The sequence below is a fragment of the Neolamprologus multifasciatus genome, chromosome 2, assembly GCF_963576455.1.
Source record: "Neolamprologus multifasciatus chromosome 2, fNeoMul1.2, whole genome shotgun sequence".
NCBI classification, from domain to species: domain Eukaryota; kingdom Metazoa; phylum Chordata; class Actinopteri; order Cichliformes; family Cichlidae; genus Neolamprologus; species Neolamprologus multifasciatus.
In genome coordinates, this window is record NC_140440.1 from 25601617 (window position 1) to 25618946 (window position 17330).

A 17330-nucleotide genomic window follows, 5' to 3' on the forward strand; every position below is an offset into this window, starting at 1 on the left:
GAGGACGGAGGGAGGCCAGTGATGAAGTCCAGAGCGATGTGCGACCACGGCCGTCTGGGGACAGGCAGTGGTCTGAGGAGTCCCGATGGAGGGGAGTTGGACGTCTTATTTCGGGCGCACACAGGACATGCGGCCACATACTCCCGGACGTCCTGAGAGAGAGAGGGCCACCAAAACAGTCTTTGTAAAAAGGTGACAGTACGGTTCCTGCCCGGATGGCAGGTAAACCGTGCGGTGTGTGCCCAGTGGATGACCTTACCCCTGACCGCTGAGGGAACGTACAATCTACCTGCTGGACCGGTGCCGGGGTCGGGATCTTGTCGCTGAGCATCTCGGACCACCCTTTCTATCTCCCAGGTGAGGGTCCCCACAATGCATGAGGCCGGCAGAATGGGCCTCTCCTTCTCCTCGGGGTCCGCGTCTGGCGCGAACTGGCGTGACAAGGCGTCTGGTTTTGTATTCCGGGACCCGGGCCTGTAGGTAATGGTTAGGTTAAACCGTGCAAAAAACAATGCCCACCTGGCCTGTCGGGCGTTCAGGCGCTTAGCCGCTTGGAGGTAGGCGAGGTTCTTGTGGTCGGTCCACACGATAACAGGATGTTCGCTCCCCTCCAACCAGTGCCGCCACTCCTCCAGCGCCAACTTGATGGCAAGAAGCTCCCGGTCGCCCACGTTGTAATTCCTTTCAGCATGAGTGAGCCGACGGGAGAAAAAGGCACAGGGGTGTAGTTTACCTTCCTTGCGCTGAGAGAGAACTGCCCCAACTCCCGAATCAGAAGCGTCCACTTCCACCACGAACGGCAGGGCGAGGTCAGCCTGGGCCAGGATGGGGGCCAAGGCAAACAGACTCTTGAGACGGTCGAATGCTTGCTGAGCTGCTGGAGACCACAGGTACGGCTGTTTGGGTGATGTAAGTTGTGTGAGAGGCAGTGCTACCTTACTGAAGTCCCGGATGAAACGTCTGTAGAAGTTGCTGAATCCCAGAAAACTTTGCAACTTCCTCCGGGTGCCGGGCACAGGCCACTCCAACACAGCTTTGACCTTAGCCGGGTCTGCTCGCAACCGGCCCTGTTCAATGATGAAACCCAGAAAAGAGACAGTTGAGGCATGAAACTCACACTTCTCCGCTTTACAAAACAGCCGATTCTCCAGCAGGCGGCGCAACACCAGTCTCACGTGCTTAACATGCTCAGCTCTGGATCTGGAGAAAATCAGAATGTCGTCAAGGTAAACAAACACGAAGTGGTTCAAAAAATCTCGTAGAACGTCATTTACCAGGGCTTGGAAAACGGCAGGGGCGTTAGTGAGTCCGAACAGCATTACCAGGTACTCGAAGTAGCCCAGATGGGTGTTGAAGGCCGTCTTCCACTCGTCCCCCTCGCGGATGCGGACCAGGTGATAAGCATTGCGGAGATCAAGTTTGGTGAAATGGGTGGCTCCTTGAAGGAGTTCAAAAGCTGAGGCGAGCAGAGGTAGAGGATATTTGTTTTTGATAGTGATCTTGTTCAGTCCCCGATTGTCAATGCAGGGGCGCAGGGTCGTGTCTTTCTTTTCAACAAAAAAAGAAGCCTGCACCCAAGGGAGAGGTGGAGGGACGGATGATACCTGCTGCCAGGGAGTCGGTAATGTAGCGCTCCATAGACTCGCGCTCAGGTTTCGAGATACTGTAGAGTCGGCTAGTGGGCAAGGGGGCGCCTGGGAGCAAATCAATCCCGCAGTCGTACGGACGGTGGGGGGGCAGCGATTGGGCCCCGTCTTTGCTAAAGACTCGACCTAGATCATGATATTCGGTGGGCACGGTTGACAAATCGGGGCGAGTGGGCGGCCCCGCAGGGTCGTCTGACATGCAACCCGGCACTGCAGAGCGTAAACACTGCTCATGGCAATGGGTGCTCCACCCCACGATACATTCCTTGGCCCAATCAATCTGTGGATTGTGTCGCTGGAGCCAGGGGAATCCCAAAACTAAGGGTGTGTCAGGTGCCTTGAAGAGAAACAGGAACATCTGTTCAGTGTGATTGCCAGAGAGAGTGAGTGGTATTTCTTGAGTGCGGTGAGTGACAGCAGCTAAAGGCCTGCCATTAAGCGCTGACACCTTGAGCGTTTCAGGGAGAGGAACAACAGGCAAACCCATCTTGTGGGCCAAAGCCTCATCCAAAAAACTTTGTTCAGCTCCCGAGTCTATTAGTGCATCACAAGAATGGGTGCGGGCTCCCACGGGCTCCTTCTCTTCAACCTCCAGCTCTGTATCTTTTCCTCCTACAAATGAGCAAAAACACCAAGTGAGGGGGCTAGCCGGCTAAGGCTAAGCTACAAGTCAACAAACACTTCACTACCAAGCTTCCAGTACAATCCAGCGTCGACTGCCATCTGGACACACAGTTAAATACCTCAGCCCACAACGAAGGATGATCAGTGACAGCTGGGTGGCAAATTAGGTGCAGGTGTGTCAGCCACTGGGTAGGGGAGGAGGAGAGAGAGAGAGAAACACACACACACACACACACAGGCAGGTCGCCCCCGGGAAGGACCGTCCGACCATGACACTGCCGGTGGCTGATGCCCTCAGACGTTGGTGTGTTGGTGGTCCTCGTCAACTGGGGCTGGGCGCTCATGTATGTACTGGCTCACTCCTGGTGGCCGATTGGCGGGGCCTGGCGCCTGTGGCCCGGCTGGGCCCCTTCTTGGGGATGGGATGCCCTCTGGCCTCTGGGCCTGAAGCTCGGTCCTCTCTGGCACAGCTGGCTGCCGGCAGAGCCCGCGGGCACGCCACTGCAACCCCCTCTGGCCTCTTCTCCGTAGCTGCTGGGTGACCTCTCGTTTGGGGCTCTACTCAGCTCTTCCCAGGAGGGTGGCACGGTTCCCCCCCTTTTGGTGGTCCTCCTCGGGTCCTCGTATTCTGGGGCGTCTGGATATCTGGGGCCTGGATCTCCTCCATACCTGCTTCATACCCTGGGGGACGGGGCTATGGCTCCCCACACTCCCTAGCAGATCATTACATGGAGAAACCTTTGGAATACAAGCATGCTGATCCACACAGGTATGCACACAGGTGTACACACGGGTGTTCACAGACGCGAACTACACCTTTCTTGGCTGCTGCCTCAAAGCACATTGTGCGCTGTCTATCTTGCGTGCTGCACAATATTGTTTAATATTTAGTATCTACTGTTATCTACTGCTAGCTAGTTTATTGTGATGGTGCTGTTTTTTATTATGTTGCTCTTTTTTTGTTTGCTTTCTCTTCTGTTTTTTTTTTCCCCATACAGGTGATCCAGGTGTTTTGTTTGTTTTTCTTCCTTTCTTCCCCCCTTTCTCACCGTCTCTTCTCCCCTCTGGTTTTCTTTCTCTCCCTCTCTTTCTTTCATTCTTTCTCCCTGTCCTATCCCCCAGTCATGTCTGTCCCGTTTGTAGCAACCGAAAATAAAATAAATCATGATCCATAAAATGGATCATCATAGCAAGGCCAAGATGATCCACTTGGTAAAATAAATCCGCTTGGCATCTTTCTTGGCCTTAAGACAACAATTCTGATGGCTAAAGATCCAAACGGGACACAAAAAAACCAAACAAAAAAAAACATAAAATGTAGCGACTTCCACAGTCGCTAGAGGCCGGGGATGGAGCCTGCCTATTTGCCTGATGCGCTGTCAACTTTACGCAATAATGCAAGAGGTGGAATTGTTTGCTTATTTATTAAAGTGCTTTGAGAGTTTACAGAGTAATGTGATCATCTTGCGATTTGGACTCTTACAACGTCACAGGATCTAATGTAACAAGGCGAAACATGTTGTGCAGCGGTCAACAAAAACTACGGCTACCAGCCCTCCTCTCTGTCAAAATCAAAACCAGTGAATGACAGACTGACAACGCCCTCTTAATGTCACCGCTAGCACCCACGTGACTCCCATTACACACCACCATAGCAATCAAACAAATAAAACCCAGTGATCATCAAAAAATTCAATACATTTAATTATGGCTCCTACATAAAAATTACTTTAATTTCTTCTTATATCCAATTACTGTCATTAAAAATAATTATTCAGACTGTGGTTTCAATGATGTCTGTATTGTGACATGCTAATATTGTTCTTTTTCTACAGTGACTCCTGATGGCACACTTGTACTAATTGGTGATCCAGCTTCCATTGAGATCGGACCAAAGAACATTTTCCTTGACCATGACGAGCAAACAAATGTGGATCCGTTTTCACCAAACCTCTATAATCTGTGTGGTCGGCACATTTGTGTCATTAACATGCTCCGTCTACAAACAAAGGAAATCCCTTTAAATCAGGGATTTCGTGCCTTTGTCTTTCTATTACCCAACACTCTGCATAGCAGCCAGTACAGCTCAGGAGTGCAGTGGCTAGAGAGAACTTTTGGCAGAGGAGCACTTTCTTATTTAATGACAGTGGTGACTCATGAAACAGGTGAAACATGTGAAAGTGCATTAAAAGAGCTGAAAACTAACATAGATTTCAATGAAAAAAGATACCACACATGTAACAGAAGTATGATGAATGAAAAAGAGGTAGCCGATTTGTTAGAAAAAATAAATGTCATGGTCTCTGAAAATGATCCCCAAAGCTGCAGTGGACTGGTGTGTGCTGAAAATAGAGAGGAGGAAGGACACCTGGAGCACAAATCCCATGAAGAAGAAAGGAAAGACTTAAAGAGAAATGAAAGAGGTATCTATCTGTCTGTCTTTAAGTGTTTTAGGAATTTTTCAAGCACTGCTGCAGTTCTTAAAACAAATTCACATGGCCAGCACAAAAATGAACTGAACTGTGAATCTTAATTTTATTATGTATAATGAATTTAGTGACTTATTTCTCAACAGTGAATTTAGAATCAGCTCCTGTGATATTTTACCATACCAGCTTTATTTATAAAGCACTTTAAAACAATCCAGAGTTTACAGTGCTGTACATATACAAATAGCATAAACAGAAAATAAACTCAGGCATTATTATTGTTGAACCCATGAAAAATTTAACTGTCCTTGTCGGCAAAATCTGATTCATGTGATGGATCTGTGCTAGAGTGCTGTTTTTTTTTCTTGTCCAAACAATATTAAAATCAGAGGTGTAGATTCAAATTGATTTTAATTTCAATAATGCAATATTGATTCATTAGGTCCTGAATCTATTTTTAAATATAAATGCATTTTGCCAGAAATGCCAGAATCTAAAAAAAAGCATCGATCTGAACTCCCTCTCATTTTTGCATTTATTTCCTGCACAGCTCTCTCTTAATACTTAGAGCCCATTTCCCATAAAACATCTCAATTTTCTGCATTATTTGCTTGCTTATTGTGTAATTATATGTGACTCCCAGATAAACATAATCAGCCTATATTTGTAATACAGAATTTCCCAATTTGAAACACAATAACACGATGTCTTTCTCGAAGCCTCCCGAAGGTCTGTTTCTAATTCTGACAATACTCCAGTATCATCTGCACACAGAAGGACAAAGTCTTAGACAGATCTTAACATCATAACTCATTTCCATTCTAAATTTCTCAGCCAGAGCAAAGAACAGGGGTCAAATTTTCACCCTGTTGAACCTCTATATTACAATCAAACAATTTAAAATAGTGACTTAGCATTTTGATATAAATTATAAACAACTATATAAATTCTCCCATTTGTATCTTCAGCAATTAACATTTGCCATAATATACTTCTTTCAGTGAAAGCAAAAGCTTTTTTGCAATATATAAAAGCACCTCTTTTATTATTCTTTAAATGTTTTATCTGAATTTGGACCTCTTCTTCAGTGAAAAAGTCATTATTAAGATTCATTACTGAACATATATTGTCCGTAAAATATATTCCAAAAAAATAATATAAATTTTCATCACTGTTATGCTGATGACACCCAGCTCTACATTTCTTCTAAACCCAATTCACCCCATCATGCAATCATGCAAAACTGTTAATAGTGTATATCATAATGTTTTATAGATGTTGTTTAAAGTTGAAATAATAGGTAACAGGTTTGAAGTTTATGTTATGTGCTGTTTATATTTCCTGTGAAGGATCAGTCGATATGATAAATGTATTTTTGAAGAAATGATAGGCTGTATAAATATTCACGCTATGTTTAATGTACCCCTTTGTCTTATTGATGACTTATTGGATTATTTCTTTGAAATTTATACTGTAATTAATAGGTTAGGATTTCCCTTACCTGAATGAAGTTCAAGTAATTCTAAATCTGAATATGTCATATCATCAATTTGTATATATCATCAATTGTATCTAATTAATTTAATGCATCCCTAATTAACTTCTGATCTAGACAATCAAAACAAATTTGGAAAATCTTTTGTATAGTCTGGCCCTCATTATTCTTTACATTTATTGTTTTCCTCACTGGTACTACATTCTTAAGCTCAACACAGATGCGACAATGCTTATCAGATAACATTTTATCGAAAATATCACCTTCAAAATCTACCACATTAGACAAAATGAGGATGACATAACTGCATAATTAATAATACTGCTATCATTATATTTTTATTTAAGATAAGAGGCCAGCAGCTTTTTCTGTTTGTGCATTGTGCAATCAGTTATGATCAGCGCTTTGTACGAGCTCCTAGCATTAGCAAGTAAACGGGTTTCATTGATCTGTCAATGTAACAGATGAGATTCTTCTTGCTAACCAACCTGGACAACATGTGGAAATTAGAGAAGATGGGTGGGAAAATTAATTAGTAACTCCTTTAGTACACGAGGATGTAAGGGGCTAGGCAATGAAGAGAAAATAGTTCTGGGACCAAAGTAGGCGTTGGGGCAAAACTGAGGAGCTGGACCTGGAAGCAAGAGTGAAGCTGTTGAGGGTGCTAGCTCAGTGGCCATCACTGAAAAAGGACCAACTCTGAGGGTTGGCTGGTTTTCTTTGCCGTCTTGTCCCAGGAAGCCAACAATGGAAATAGGCCAACGATGATGGAGAACATTCATTGGAGTCTTGCATCGATGGAGTCGATGAGCTACCTCAAGTGGTATAGTTGGAAGTTGACATCCGCAACCTAGACCCTCAGTCTCTGACTCAGGCTCAATGGACAATGGTGGCAATGGACCCATAGTCTCTGGCGCAGGGACAGGCTAGGGGCTGGCCGCCACAGAGATGGGTGGCCTTAGGTGGAGCAAAACTTTAAGCAGTTTAAAATCGAGGAAGCTGATAAACACAAGCAGTCTCTGGCTGAGGACCAAAAAAGGATAGTCTCTGAGTTTGAAGTACTATTGGCAGTTCTTGAGTGAGACACACCATTAACATGTACACTATAAACTCGGCCACCAACAACATTTCAAAGCACCTCGCCATTCTAGCTCCCTTTGTGGGAAACAAACTGCATGACATCAAAAACTTCACTGACTTCATCAACAACATCTAAAAACTTACAGTGGATATTGATATGCTCTTATATCTTTTTTTATACCATTTTTAGTGTTTCGTTTGATATGCTTTTATTCCCATGTGAAGCACTTTGAAATAACTTCCTGTTTTAAAAACCGCCTTTTACTTACTTGCTTAGACCTCTGCCTTAACACCACATATTTTAAACACAACGAAGGTTTGTACAGACAAAAATATAGTGTCACCCATTTTGGCCAAACTTTACATGGAGAAGTTCGAAAGTATGGCCCTTGGCTCTTTTAAAGGGACAGCACCTAGCCAATTGTAAAGATATGTAGATGACACCCAGCTCAAAATCAAAACCCAAGAAGTAGGAACCTTCACTGTTCACATCAACTCAGTGGATAGAAACAAAGTTCACCAGGGAAGATACAAAGGCTAATAGTTTGCTATTTGTGGACCGTGCTGTGCACATTGAGAAGAATGGAAACCTCAACATTGTAGTTTACCAGAAGCCCCCCACACTCTTTCACTCCCTCCAACCTCTGGATTACAAACTTGGAGTAATATGGATCCTGCCACACTACGCAGAAAACATGACCTTTACGGCATAAGGGAAAGAAACGGAACACATTTGTAAAGAAAACTCTCAAAACGTGGCTATCATAATTTTCATTTCATTTCATTTATTTATTTATTTCACACTTGGTACAACAATTCAAACAAACCAACCACACTTTCTATCAAAAAGCACTACAACCATGTGTGAAAAGGAGCAGGAAGAAGAAAATATTCTTATTAAACCCTGCCCCCTATCTACAATCCAATTTATATTACAAGTGGGCACCAAAAATCAGGGAACAAACTAACATTAACATTTATCTCCGGTCCTAACCCAAACCAAACAACAAATTTACAATCAGAATATACAAATTTACAATCAGAATATACCACTCCACATAGTAACAAGGGGAAAAAATAAAATTAAAATAAATAAAACAAAAAATTATAATGGATCCTTTTTCAATGAACTCCAATTTCATTCACATTCTTCATATTGAGTTATCGTTTTAAGCATGTAACACTTTTTAAAACAATGTAAATTTATACAATTCTTTATATTATAATGAAGTGAGTTCCACAGTCGTATACCCCTAACCGTTGGACTCATTAATCTTTGTGTAGTCCTAGCTAACTGATGCTTAAAATAAAATTTCCTTCTGCTATCTTCTCCCCCTGAGCACAATAAAAATACTCTTTGTAACTTAAAGGGCAAAATATTATTTTTAGCCTTAAACATAATTAATAGTGTCACTAAATCTCCTAATTTTAATAATTTCAATTTTATGAATAATTTATTTGTATGTTCTCTATATTTAACATTATGAATCATTCGTATCACTTTCTTCTGTAATAAGTTTAGAGGTTTTATAGTATTCTCATATGTATTCCCCCAGACTTCAATACAGTAACTAAAATATGAGAAAAACAATGAAAAATATAAAATGTGCATTGTTTTATAGTCTAATAAATCTCTTACATTTCCCAAAATATAAATGTTTTTAACCATCTTCTTTCTAATATACTCAATATGTGATTTCCACGTCAAATTTTCATCTACTATTACACCCAAAAAACAAAATTCAGTAACTCTATCAATCAATTCTCCATTAATGGACATAATGACTTCATCCTCCTTTACACGATTGCCAAATATCATGAATTTCGTTTTTGTCAGATTCAAAGATAATTTATTTACATCAAACCATATTTTTAATCTTAACATCTCAGAAGTCATAATTTCAACCAAATCTTTCAAATTCTCTCCAGAGCAATAAAAATTTGTGTCATCTCCAAATAAAATAGAATTTAACCTTTTTGATACGTCACAGATATCATTAATATATAAATTAAAAAGTTTAGGTCCCAAAATAGAACCTTGAGGAACGCCACATACAATCTTCAATCTTTCAGAGGTGTTACCGAGATAATGTACATATTGCGACCTATTTTCTAAATAACTCCTTAACCAAGTCAATGCCACTCCTCTCACACCATAATTATACAATTTAGAAATCAAAATATAATGTTGTAACGTATCAAAAGCTTTTTTTAAATCAACAAATACCCCAACTGTATATTTATTATTATTGGTTGCAGATGAAATATCGTCAATGAAAGTCAACAATGCTAATGCCGTTGATCTATTTTTACGAAATCCAAATTGATTTTCATTTAATAGTTGATATTTTTCAATAAAACTATCAAGTCTTTGCGCAAAAAGTTTTTCGAGCACTTTTGAAACTGTGACAAAAGAGACGCTGGCCTATAATTGTTAAAACTATGCTTATCTCCTGAAATATATAAGGGTATCACTTTTGCCACTTTCATTCGATCAGGAAATACTCCTGATTGTAACGAAAGATTAAAAATATAGCAAAGAGGAATACTTATACAATCTAAAGTCTTTTTAATTACAACCATGTCTATACTATCACAGTCAGTAGATTTTTTATTTTTACAATTTTTTACAATTGCTACTATTTCTTTTATGGTAGTATCAGCCAAGAATATAGAATTAACCATTCTATTTTCTCCTTTCCAGGCTTCCTCATATTCTGGGTCATCATTTTTTATAATTAAATTTGCTAAAGTGGGTCCAACATTTACAAAAAAGGAATTGAATTCATTTGCTACTTCAGCCTTGTCATCGACAACTTGATTATTCTTAATGAAATAATTAGGCCGATCTAAGGGTGTGTTCTTGTTACCCAATACCTCCTTAAAAATATTCCAAATGCCCTTAATATTATTCTTGTTTTCCTGAAAAAGTTTATTATAGTAGTCTTTCTTGGCTTTCCTCAATATTAATACCAACTTATTTTTTATAAACTTTATATTTCATTTCCGCATTCTTAGTTCTCTGTGTTATATAATCCCTATATAAATTATTTTTCTTTTTACACGCATTTGCAAGACCCTTAGTTATCAAAGGTTTCATATTCTTATTCTTTTTCTTATACTTAAATGATACCAATGGACAATGTTTATCATACAAGGCCAAGTAAGTATTTAAAAAAAGCTCCATATGCAACGTTGACCTCATTAACATAAACTTCCTTCCAGTCCACTTCCATGAGCTCTTGTCTAAACTTGTTAATTGCCTCGTTATTTCTTAACCTTCTATGACTCACAAAACCAACTTCTTCCTTTCTTTTCATATAAAAATTAAAATTAAAATGACTGGTAGATGATCGCTTATATCATTTATGATGAGGCCACTCATAATATTACTCTCCAAGCTATTAATGAAAATATGATCAATTAATGTTTCTGATTTATCTGTTATTCTACTCAGCTTCATAATTAGAGGATAAAATCCTTTACCAAGTAATAATTCAAAAAAATCTGACGCAGCCTTATCATTTGCCTCTTTACAAAGATCAATATTGTAATCACCACACAAACATAAAGTCTTATTTCCCTTAGCCTTACTCAATAAGTCTTCTACTGCCTCTGTAAATAACTCAATCTGTGACCCCGGTTTCCTATATATACATGTTACAATTATATTACTTCTTCTTTCTATATCCAATTCCACTGTCACAGACTCCATTAAATCGTCTATAGCCACAGACATACATTCAACTTTTTTACATTTCAAATCACAATTAACAAAAAGTGCCACCCCTCCTGCCTTCTTCTTAGTTCTGTTTACAAAGTATAAATCGTACCCTTCGATACAAAAATGACAACCCCTCTTCTCATCTAACCATGTTTCAGACAGAGCAATTATTTGAAACCTGCCTCTCAAACTATACAGAAAATCTTTAATCGAAGCAAAACTTCTATAAAGACTTCTGCAATTAATATGAATTAATGAAAATGTATTAGCTGTTTCAACCTTATCCCTGAATTGCTCCTCTGTATAATATTCACATGTGACATTAATTGTATTAAGCACATTCCTTTCACGGTCAATACCTATTTCAAAATCATATGATTTATTATCTGAGTCGTCGAGCATTATGCATAATTATTCTAAACTATCTATTAACCTCAAAAAAGGAAAGGGATCCTTAGCAATCGCACATTCATTTATCGACATATTTTAAAGTCCGTTGATCTTGTTTTCTTCCATGTCCAATTTACAATTTCCTTTTGTCCTTTTCCACCCGAAGTAGCATCTGTTTTTGTAAAGGATGAACTAATTGTTTTTAGGCTCATAGCCATGATTGGTCGTAACCGTTTGCCTATCTTGATAATGTTATCTCGTATAAATGTCCAATTCCTCAAGATCCTTAATCGTTATAACCTTGGCTTCTTCTGGTGTTCCATTCAGTTTAATCATCACTTTATAGTTCCTGGTCCAGGTTGCTTGATTATTTTTCTCCTTCCGTAAAATGCGAGCTTGTCTAGCAATATCTGCATTTCTTTTTGTAAGATGTTCATTCAAATATACTCCGCTTCCTTTCAAAAGGCTGGAACGCCTCAGCAAATCAACTTTGTGTTTACGGTTTACAAATCTCACTACAATTGCTGGAGGAGCATTAGTGTGCCTTCTAGGAAGGGTATAGCATGCAGATATATTATTACTATGCAGGGGAAGTTTTTTATTCGAAAAGAATTCCACAACCTGCCGTTCCAATGACTGTAGCTCCTCCATCGGGGGCTCGTCTTCTCCTCTTTTTGCACCGGTCCCAGACTCTGTGACTCTCGCATAACTCCTGTGTTTAGTTTCCAGACCTGTAATAATCACTTCCTCAAGTCGAGCCTGCTGTTCTAGATTGTCCACCTTCCTTTCCAAAAACTGGATTGTCTTATCTTTCTCCTTAATCAGGTTTTTTAATTCTTTGATTTGGTCCATCATCGACATTAATATTCCTTGTTGCTTATTTACTTTTTCAATTTCCGACGTCAGCGAGTTAAGTGAATGTTTAATCTCCTCCAGATCTTCTTCGACTTTCTTCATCTTTGCCATTTTGTCTCTTATAAATGTCAATCTTAGTTTATTTATTTGCCCAAACAAGTTCTATAACTGAAATTGTTTGGAGTTTTAACACCAAACATCATGGCACCACCGCGAGGACGCCAATCCGGCTGTAATTGGGCTTTTATCAAATTGGCATAGATGCACAATAAACAAGGTCAGACACCAACTAGGGACGAATGGAATGACATCCCTTATGTAGCAGTTTTACCAGAGAAACTTAGGAAAGTCTTCTCCAAGCACAACATCCCTTCAGACCCAGCCACAAACTCACACAAAAACTGGTTTATCCTTAGTAGAAAATCCCAGACACAAGAAATGTTTTGTCACTCATCCACCAAGTGACTTCTTCAGTCTCATCTGACTGCAGGTTTCTCCAACCTTATAAACAGAACATTTGCAAAATGACTGAAACTAGCACCACTGGCGAACAATGGGCTGTGGGGTCAGTTCCTTGATCATTAATATGCAAATTGTCATGATCATTGATCAGTGACCATTGATCAATGATCATGAGTATCATTCCCAGAGAGTTGGGGAGTGGCTGCAATCATGTCGTTGTAAGATGGTAAAAGATTGTAAGATGGTGAAGGGGCCTTCATCAAATCAAGAAGGCCCTGAGTAAATGTGGTTATCCCAGCTGGACATTTGTCAAAGCTGGAAAAGCACCTAAAGAAAGCTCCAGCCGATGCAGGAGAGAAGGACAACGTTTGATAAGGAAAACGCTCGAAAGCACTTTCCGCCTGTGAGCAAAGACAAAACCAAAAAAACTCCATCCTTTCCTATTGGTGGAAAAATGTACCATGTCGACCAATCGAAAAGTGATATGGCAACATGGCATTTAGTTGTTTAGGAAGAGGGAAGTTTTAGGAGTGACGGCGGTATTTTGAGATGTGAGAGATTTGCGACGTTTAGCGCAAATCTTGTGTAGTTAGTGTGTAGTGTAGTCAGTAGTTTTGCTGTGTGTGTCAGAACAATGAGGCGACTGCTGAATGTTACAGGTGTTACAGGAGTGGCCTGCAGGTATCAGGCTGTTGTTCTCCTTTATCTCATAGTGGACAGAAATTATTTTTTGGAGTGGCACAAATAATTTGTGTGGCATCAAATTTTATGCAGAACACCTGATTGCTCTGTAAATAGTTTTAAATGTTTTTTTTAATGCCTTGGCTGCATTTTTAGGTAAACAGCTGCAAAACCTTTGTTGTTTGCAAATCTCAGTTACTTTTTTGAAGAAGTAACTATATAATTAATTGCCCAACATTGGTCTTTATATACTGTATTTTGCAGACAGAGAGGACTCTCAGGACAGGACTCTCTCCCAGACCACAGACTCATACTCATAATACAAGTCAGAGCTTTATAAAAAAAAAAGAAAAAAAGTTGTCTTCAAAATTGGAGTTCAAGTTATTTTTACTTCCAATAGTGTTAACATACTACACAGGTCATGAACAAAAATTTTAAATTTTCATTGTAAGTGAGCTAAAGCAGTTAATTAGAAGTAGTCTAACATAAATGTAAATGCCGTAATGTGATTATTTGAATAAACCATGTAACTTGGATGGATTCGATGCTGGCGTGACCACAGTGCACACATCTGTTGTTGCTCACAGTGATCCAAGTGTCCACTCAGGGAGTTTGTGTGTTCGCTCAGACACATGAAAAATTAGAGGGAACATTGCTCTTAATGATTCTCTGGAAAAGAGTAGAATTCTTAGAACAGAGTTTATTAAACATTGTCATATGAACAGCAGAACAGTATATTGCAGCAGAAATAACACATAGCAAGCAAAACAAACGAAAAGTGAAGCAAACCTGGGGTGTAAAGCGTTAAAGCAGCGGTCCACAACCCCAGGGCAGTCGTTTGGTACCGTGCCGTGATAGTTGAGGCTCGGGTGTGACAATCATGGTTTTCAGGGTATTTATTGGTTTTAGCATTATTTTTTTAATCGTTTTTATCGTTAACTCGGTTTCCCTGGGTCTTTTCCCTTGTGTTATGATTAAATCTTCTTTTTTGGTACCGGTACTGGTTTTACTTTGTTGTATTTATCTGCGACACGTTAAAGGCTGGTTTGTGAAAATATTTTCGGACATAAGCCGGTCCCAAAAAGGTTGGGGACCACTGCCTTAAAGCACAAACAGAAGACACACACAAAAGACAGAGAGGAAAGAAGCAGGAGAAAAAAACTACCCAATGCGTATCGGACTCATGTTATATAGGGAGAGTGATCCCCTCCTCCTGTCATCGGGTACCCTTTCATCCTTTTTTTTTCTTTCCATCTTCCACTTATGATACATACAACCCTACACCAGAACTTCTTGCAAACCAGTCTCTCATCCATCATTGCATTTGGGTCCCTTTGACAGTTTCACGGCCAAAGTGAGTCTGAAAGACCACAGAAAGGCAGTTAATCAGTTAATCCATTCAACAATTTTGTTGGGCGGGCATGCCAGACATAAACTGCTACCTCGCCTCTGTCAGTGCGCCCCAGGGTGGCTGTGGTTACATTGTAGCTTACCATCACCAGTGTGTGAATGTGTGTGTGAATGGGTGTGTAACCCAGTGAGTTTACACAACTCAGTAACACACTACAACATTGTTATTGTTAATTGTGATTCATCATTACTCTGTTAATCACTGAGTTGATCAAAAGTAAATCAATAATAAAAGATAAATACTATAAATATAAGAATGAAACCCAAAGAGTATATTTAACACCCCTACTGGTTAGGAAGGAACAAGCCCCGCCTTCCCCTGCTCTGTACCGTCACGTGCTCAGACACAGAGAGAGACGGAGGTGCATGAGACCATCGCTGATTTTCACCGCCAAGCTTTTTGCTGGAAAATAACTATTAACTTGATAAATTGAGCAAATATCCATACTGGAGATCTGCATGGACCTTGGAAAAACGGACCTGATTTGTTGTGAACATTTTGGACCTTGAAACCATCGCGGTGAGTCAGAAGCTGTTAAGCTAACCTTGAAGCTAAAAAAGCTAACAAGAAGTTAACGGGGAATATAATGGCCCAATTTCAATGTTGTAGATCTGCACGGGAGCGGATGAAGTGGACAAGATCCTCTCTGAGAGTTGAACATTAGAAGTGTGCTGGTGAGTTTAACTGGGACTGGGCGAATCAGGCTAATCGAAAAGCTAACTAGCCTGGTGCTTATAGCTGTAGCTGTAGCTGACCACGTTTTCACTGTGGGAGAACACACGGGGTTTCCCACGGAGTTCAGCCATTCTGAGCACTCAGCTTGTGTGCTGATGATATTCTAGTATTACTTGTTGAATATTAAATGCACTAAAATAAGATGATGGAATAAGTTAATTTTGATCTTAAAGGTCATGAATCTACTTTATTTTTGTTACATTTGATGCTCGAGCGGCACTGGATAGATGTCCGTGTGTATTCTTACTGTGCTGATACGTTACCACATACTGTAAAACTACAGCCTGTGGGTTTTTGTATATTCTTTTGGTAATTTTATTCTGTACATTGAGTGTAAATAATATATTGCTTCATTGCTATGCAGTGTAAAGCAATGCTCCTGTAATTCAGTTAAAGGGCAATACTGTAAAAAAATAATCTACCATAGTTTATGGTTTATTTCTGATTTCTGATAGAAATGTGTACCTTGATGAATAAGCTGATTGTGATTTAAAGATTGCATTCATGATTAAGATGCACTGTATGGACTATAGTTAGAAATTAGAATTAATGTTTTGTGCTTGTTTTGTTATAGCACTTGCATTATTTACACATATGGCCATGTATATCATTAGAGTGTGAACTGAATTAGTAATAGTCCTGTTGTTTACAGGCTAGGTTTTTTTTATGGGATCGTGAGACCTGGATTTCTTCCTGACGAGGAAGATGGCGAGCCTTTCCCTTTGAACCGAACCACAGCCATTCCGAGTTGGCCCAGAAGGGCAGGTTGCTCTTCTCTCACGAACAATTACAACAGTGCGGTAGGACGAAATCGCACCAATCACAGACTTCTGACCTATTGGATTTGACTTGACTGAACACTGACTATTAAGCCGGCAAGACTGACATATCTGAGCTCAGATAGGATTCTGATTGTTATTATTATTGCTGTCACTGTATTTTATTTTATGTTTTCATTTTTGTTCATGAAATGCTGTTAAATTGTTGCTAAATAGTTTAATACAATTCATAGCAAATTTACCTGTGGCTCCAGTCATTCTTCTCCACGCAACTCACTTTATCCCTCCTACGAATCTAGCTATTGGCCCAATCTCTCCATCTTACTTTAACTTTCCCTACCCTATCCTGTACTTGGCTACAGAAAGTGGCGAGCCAGCCAGGAGGGTTTGCAGAGTTGTTAGTCCACCCAAAATTTAATAAAACATTTAAGAGTGCCTGGAGCTTCACAGTGACTTGTTTTTTTTCTACTGGTACTTTTACGTGTCCTAACAATGGAAGTTGTGAAAACAGAGAATGTTAAAGTTCAAAATGCTGTCTTGGTCAGTGGTTTAACTAACACAGACATTGATAAAGACATAATTGAGTTCTTAGAAGCTTTCGGTCCTGTCAGTAGGCAGATTAAGTTACCAACTGGTGGTCAGATTATTGTGGAGTTTCAACATGAGGCTACTGCTAAAGAACTAGAGAAAAGATATTTGCCTTATGACAGACCTTGCACTTTGAAACCAGAAGTTGTCTATCACATTCAAGACCTAGCCAGTGCGTATAGCATTGAAACCAGCGCATCAGCTACTGTAACTTACCTGTCACAGCTTAAAGATGTGGCAGCACGAAGCAACCGATCCTTTAAAGACCTTTTGATGGATGAACTAGCTAAAATTGGGGAGTCATTGGGAAGGGATGCCCACACAGTTGAGCCTTCCACTGAACAAGAGCCAGTGCCCCACAGTGATGAGGCTCTACCTTCTCCCTCTTTAACACCCAATAGCAATCATGTAAGTGCCTTGAGTACTCACCC

The 17330-nt window shown here is 40.0% G+C and overlaps 1 protein-coding gene across 2 annotated transcripts in view; it reads left to right on the forward strand.

The window, feature by feature from the left end:
• Positions 1 to 17330, forward strand: part of LOC146524470 (interferon-induced very large GTPase 1-like) — a 57927-nt gene that overhangs the window by 13026 nt on the left and 27571 nt on the right. For both annotated transcript variants that reach the window (XM_085179630.1, XM_085179620.1), the window contains one exon: positions 4106 to 4693. In XM_085179630.1, the coding sequence (XP_085035756.1) occupies positions 4106 to 4693 (588 nt within the window). The remainder of the gene's footprint in view (positions 1 to 4105; positions 4694 to 17330) is intronic.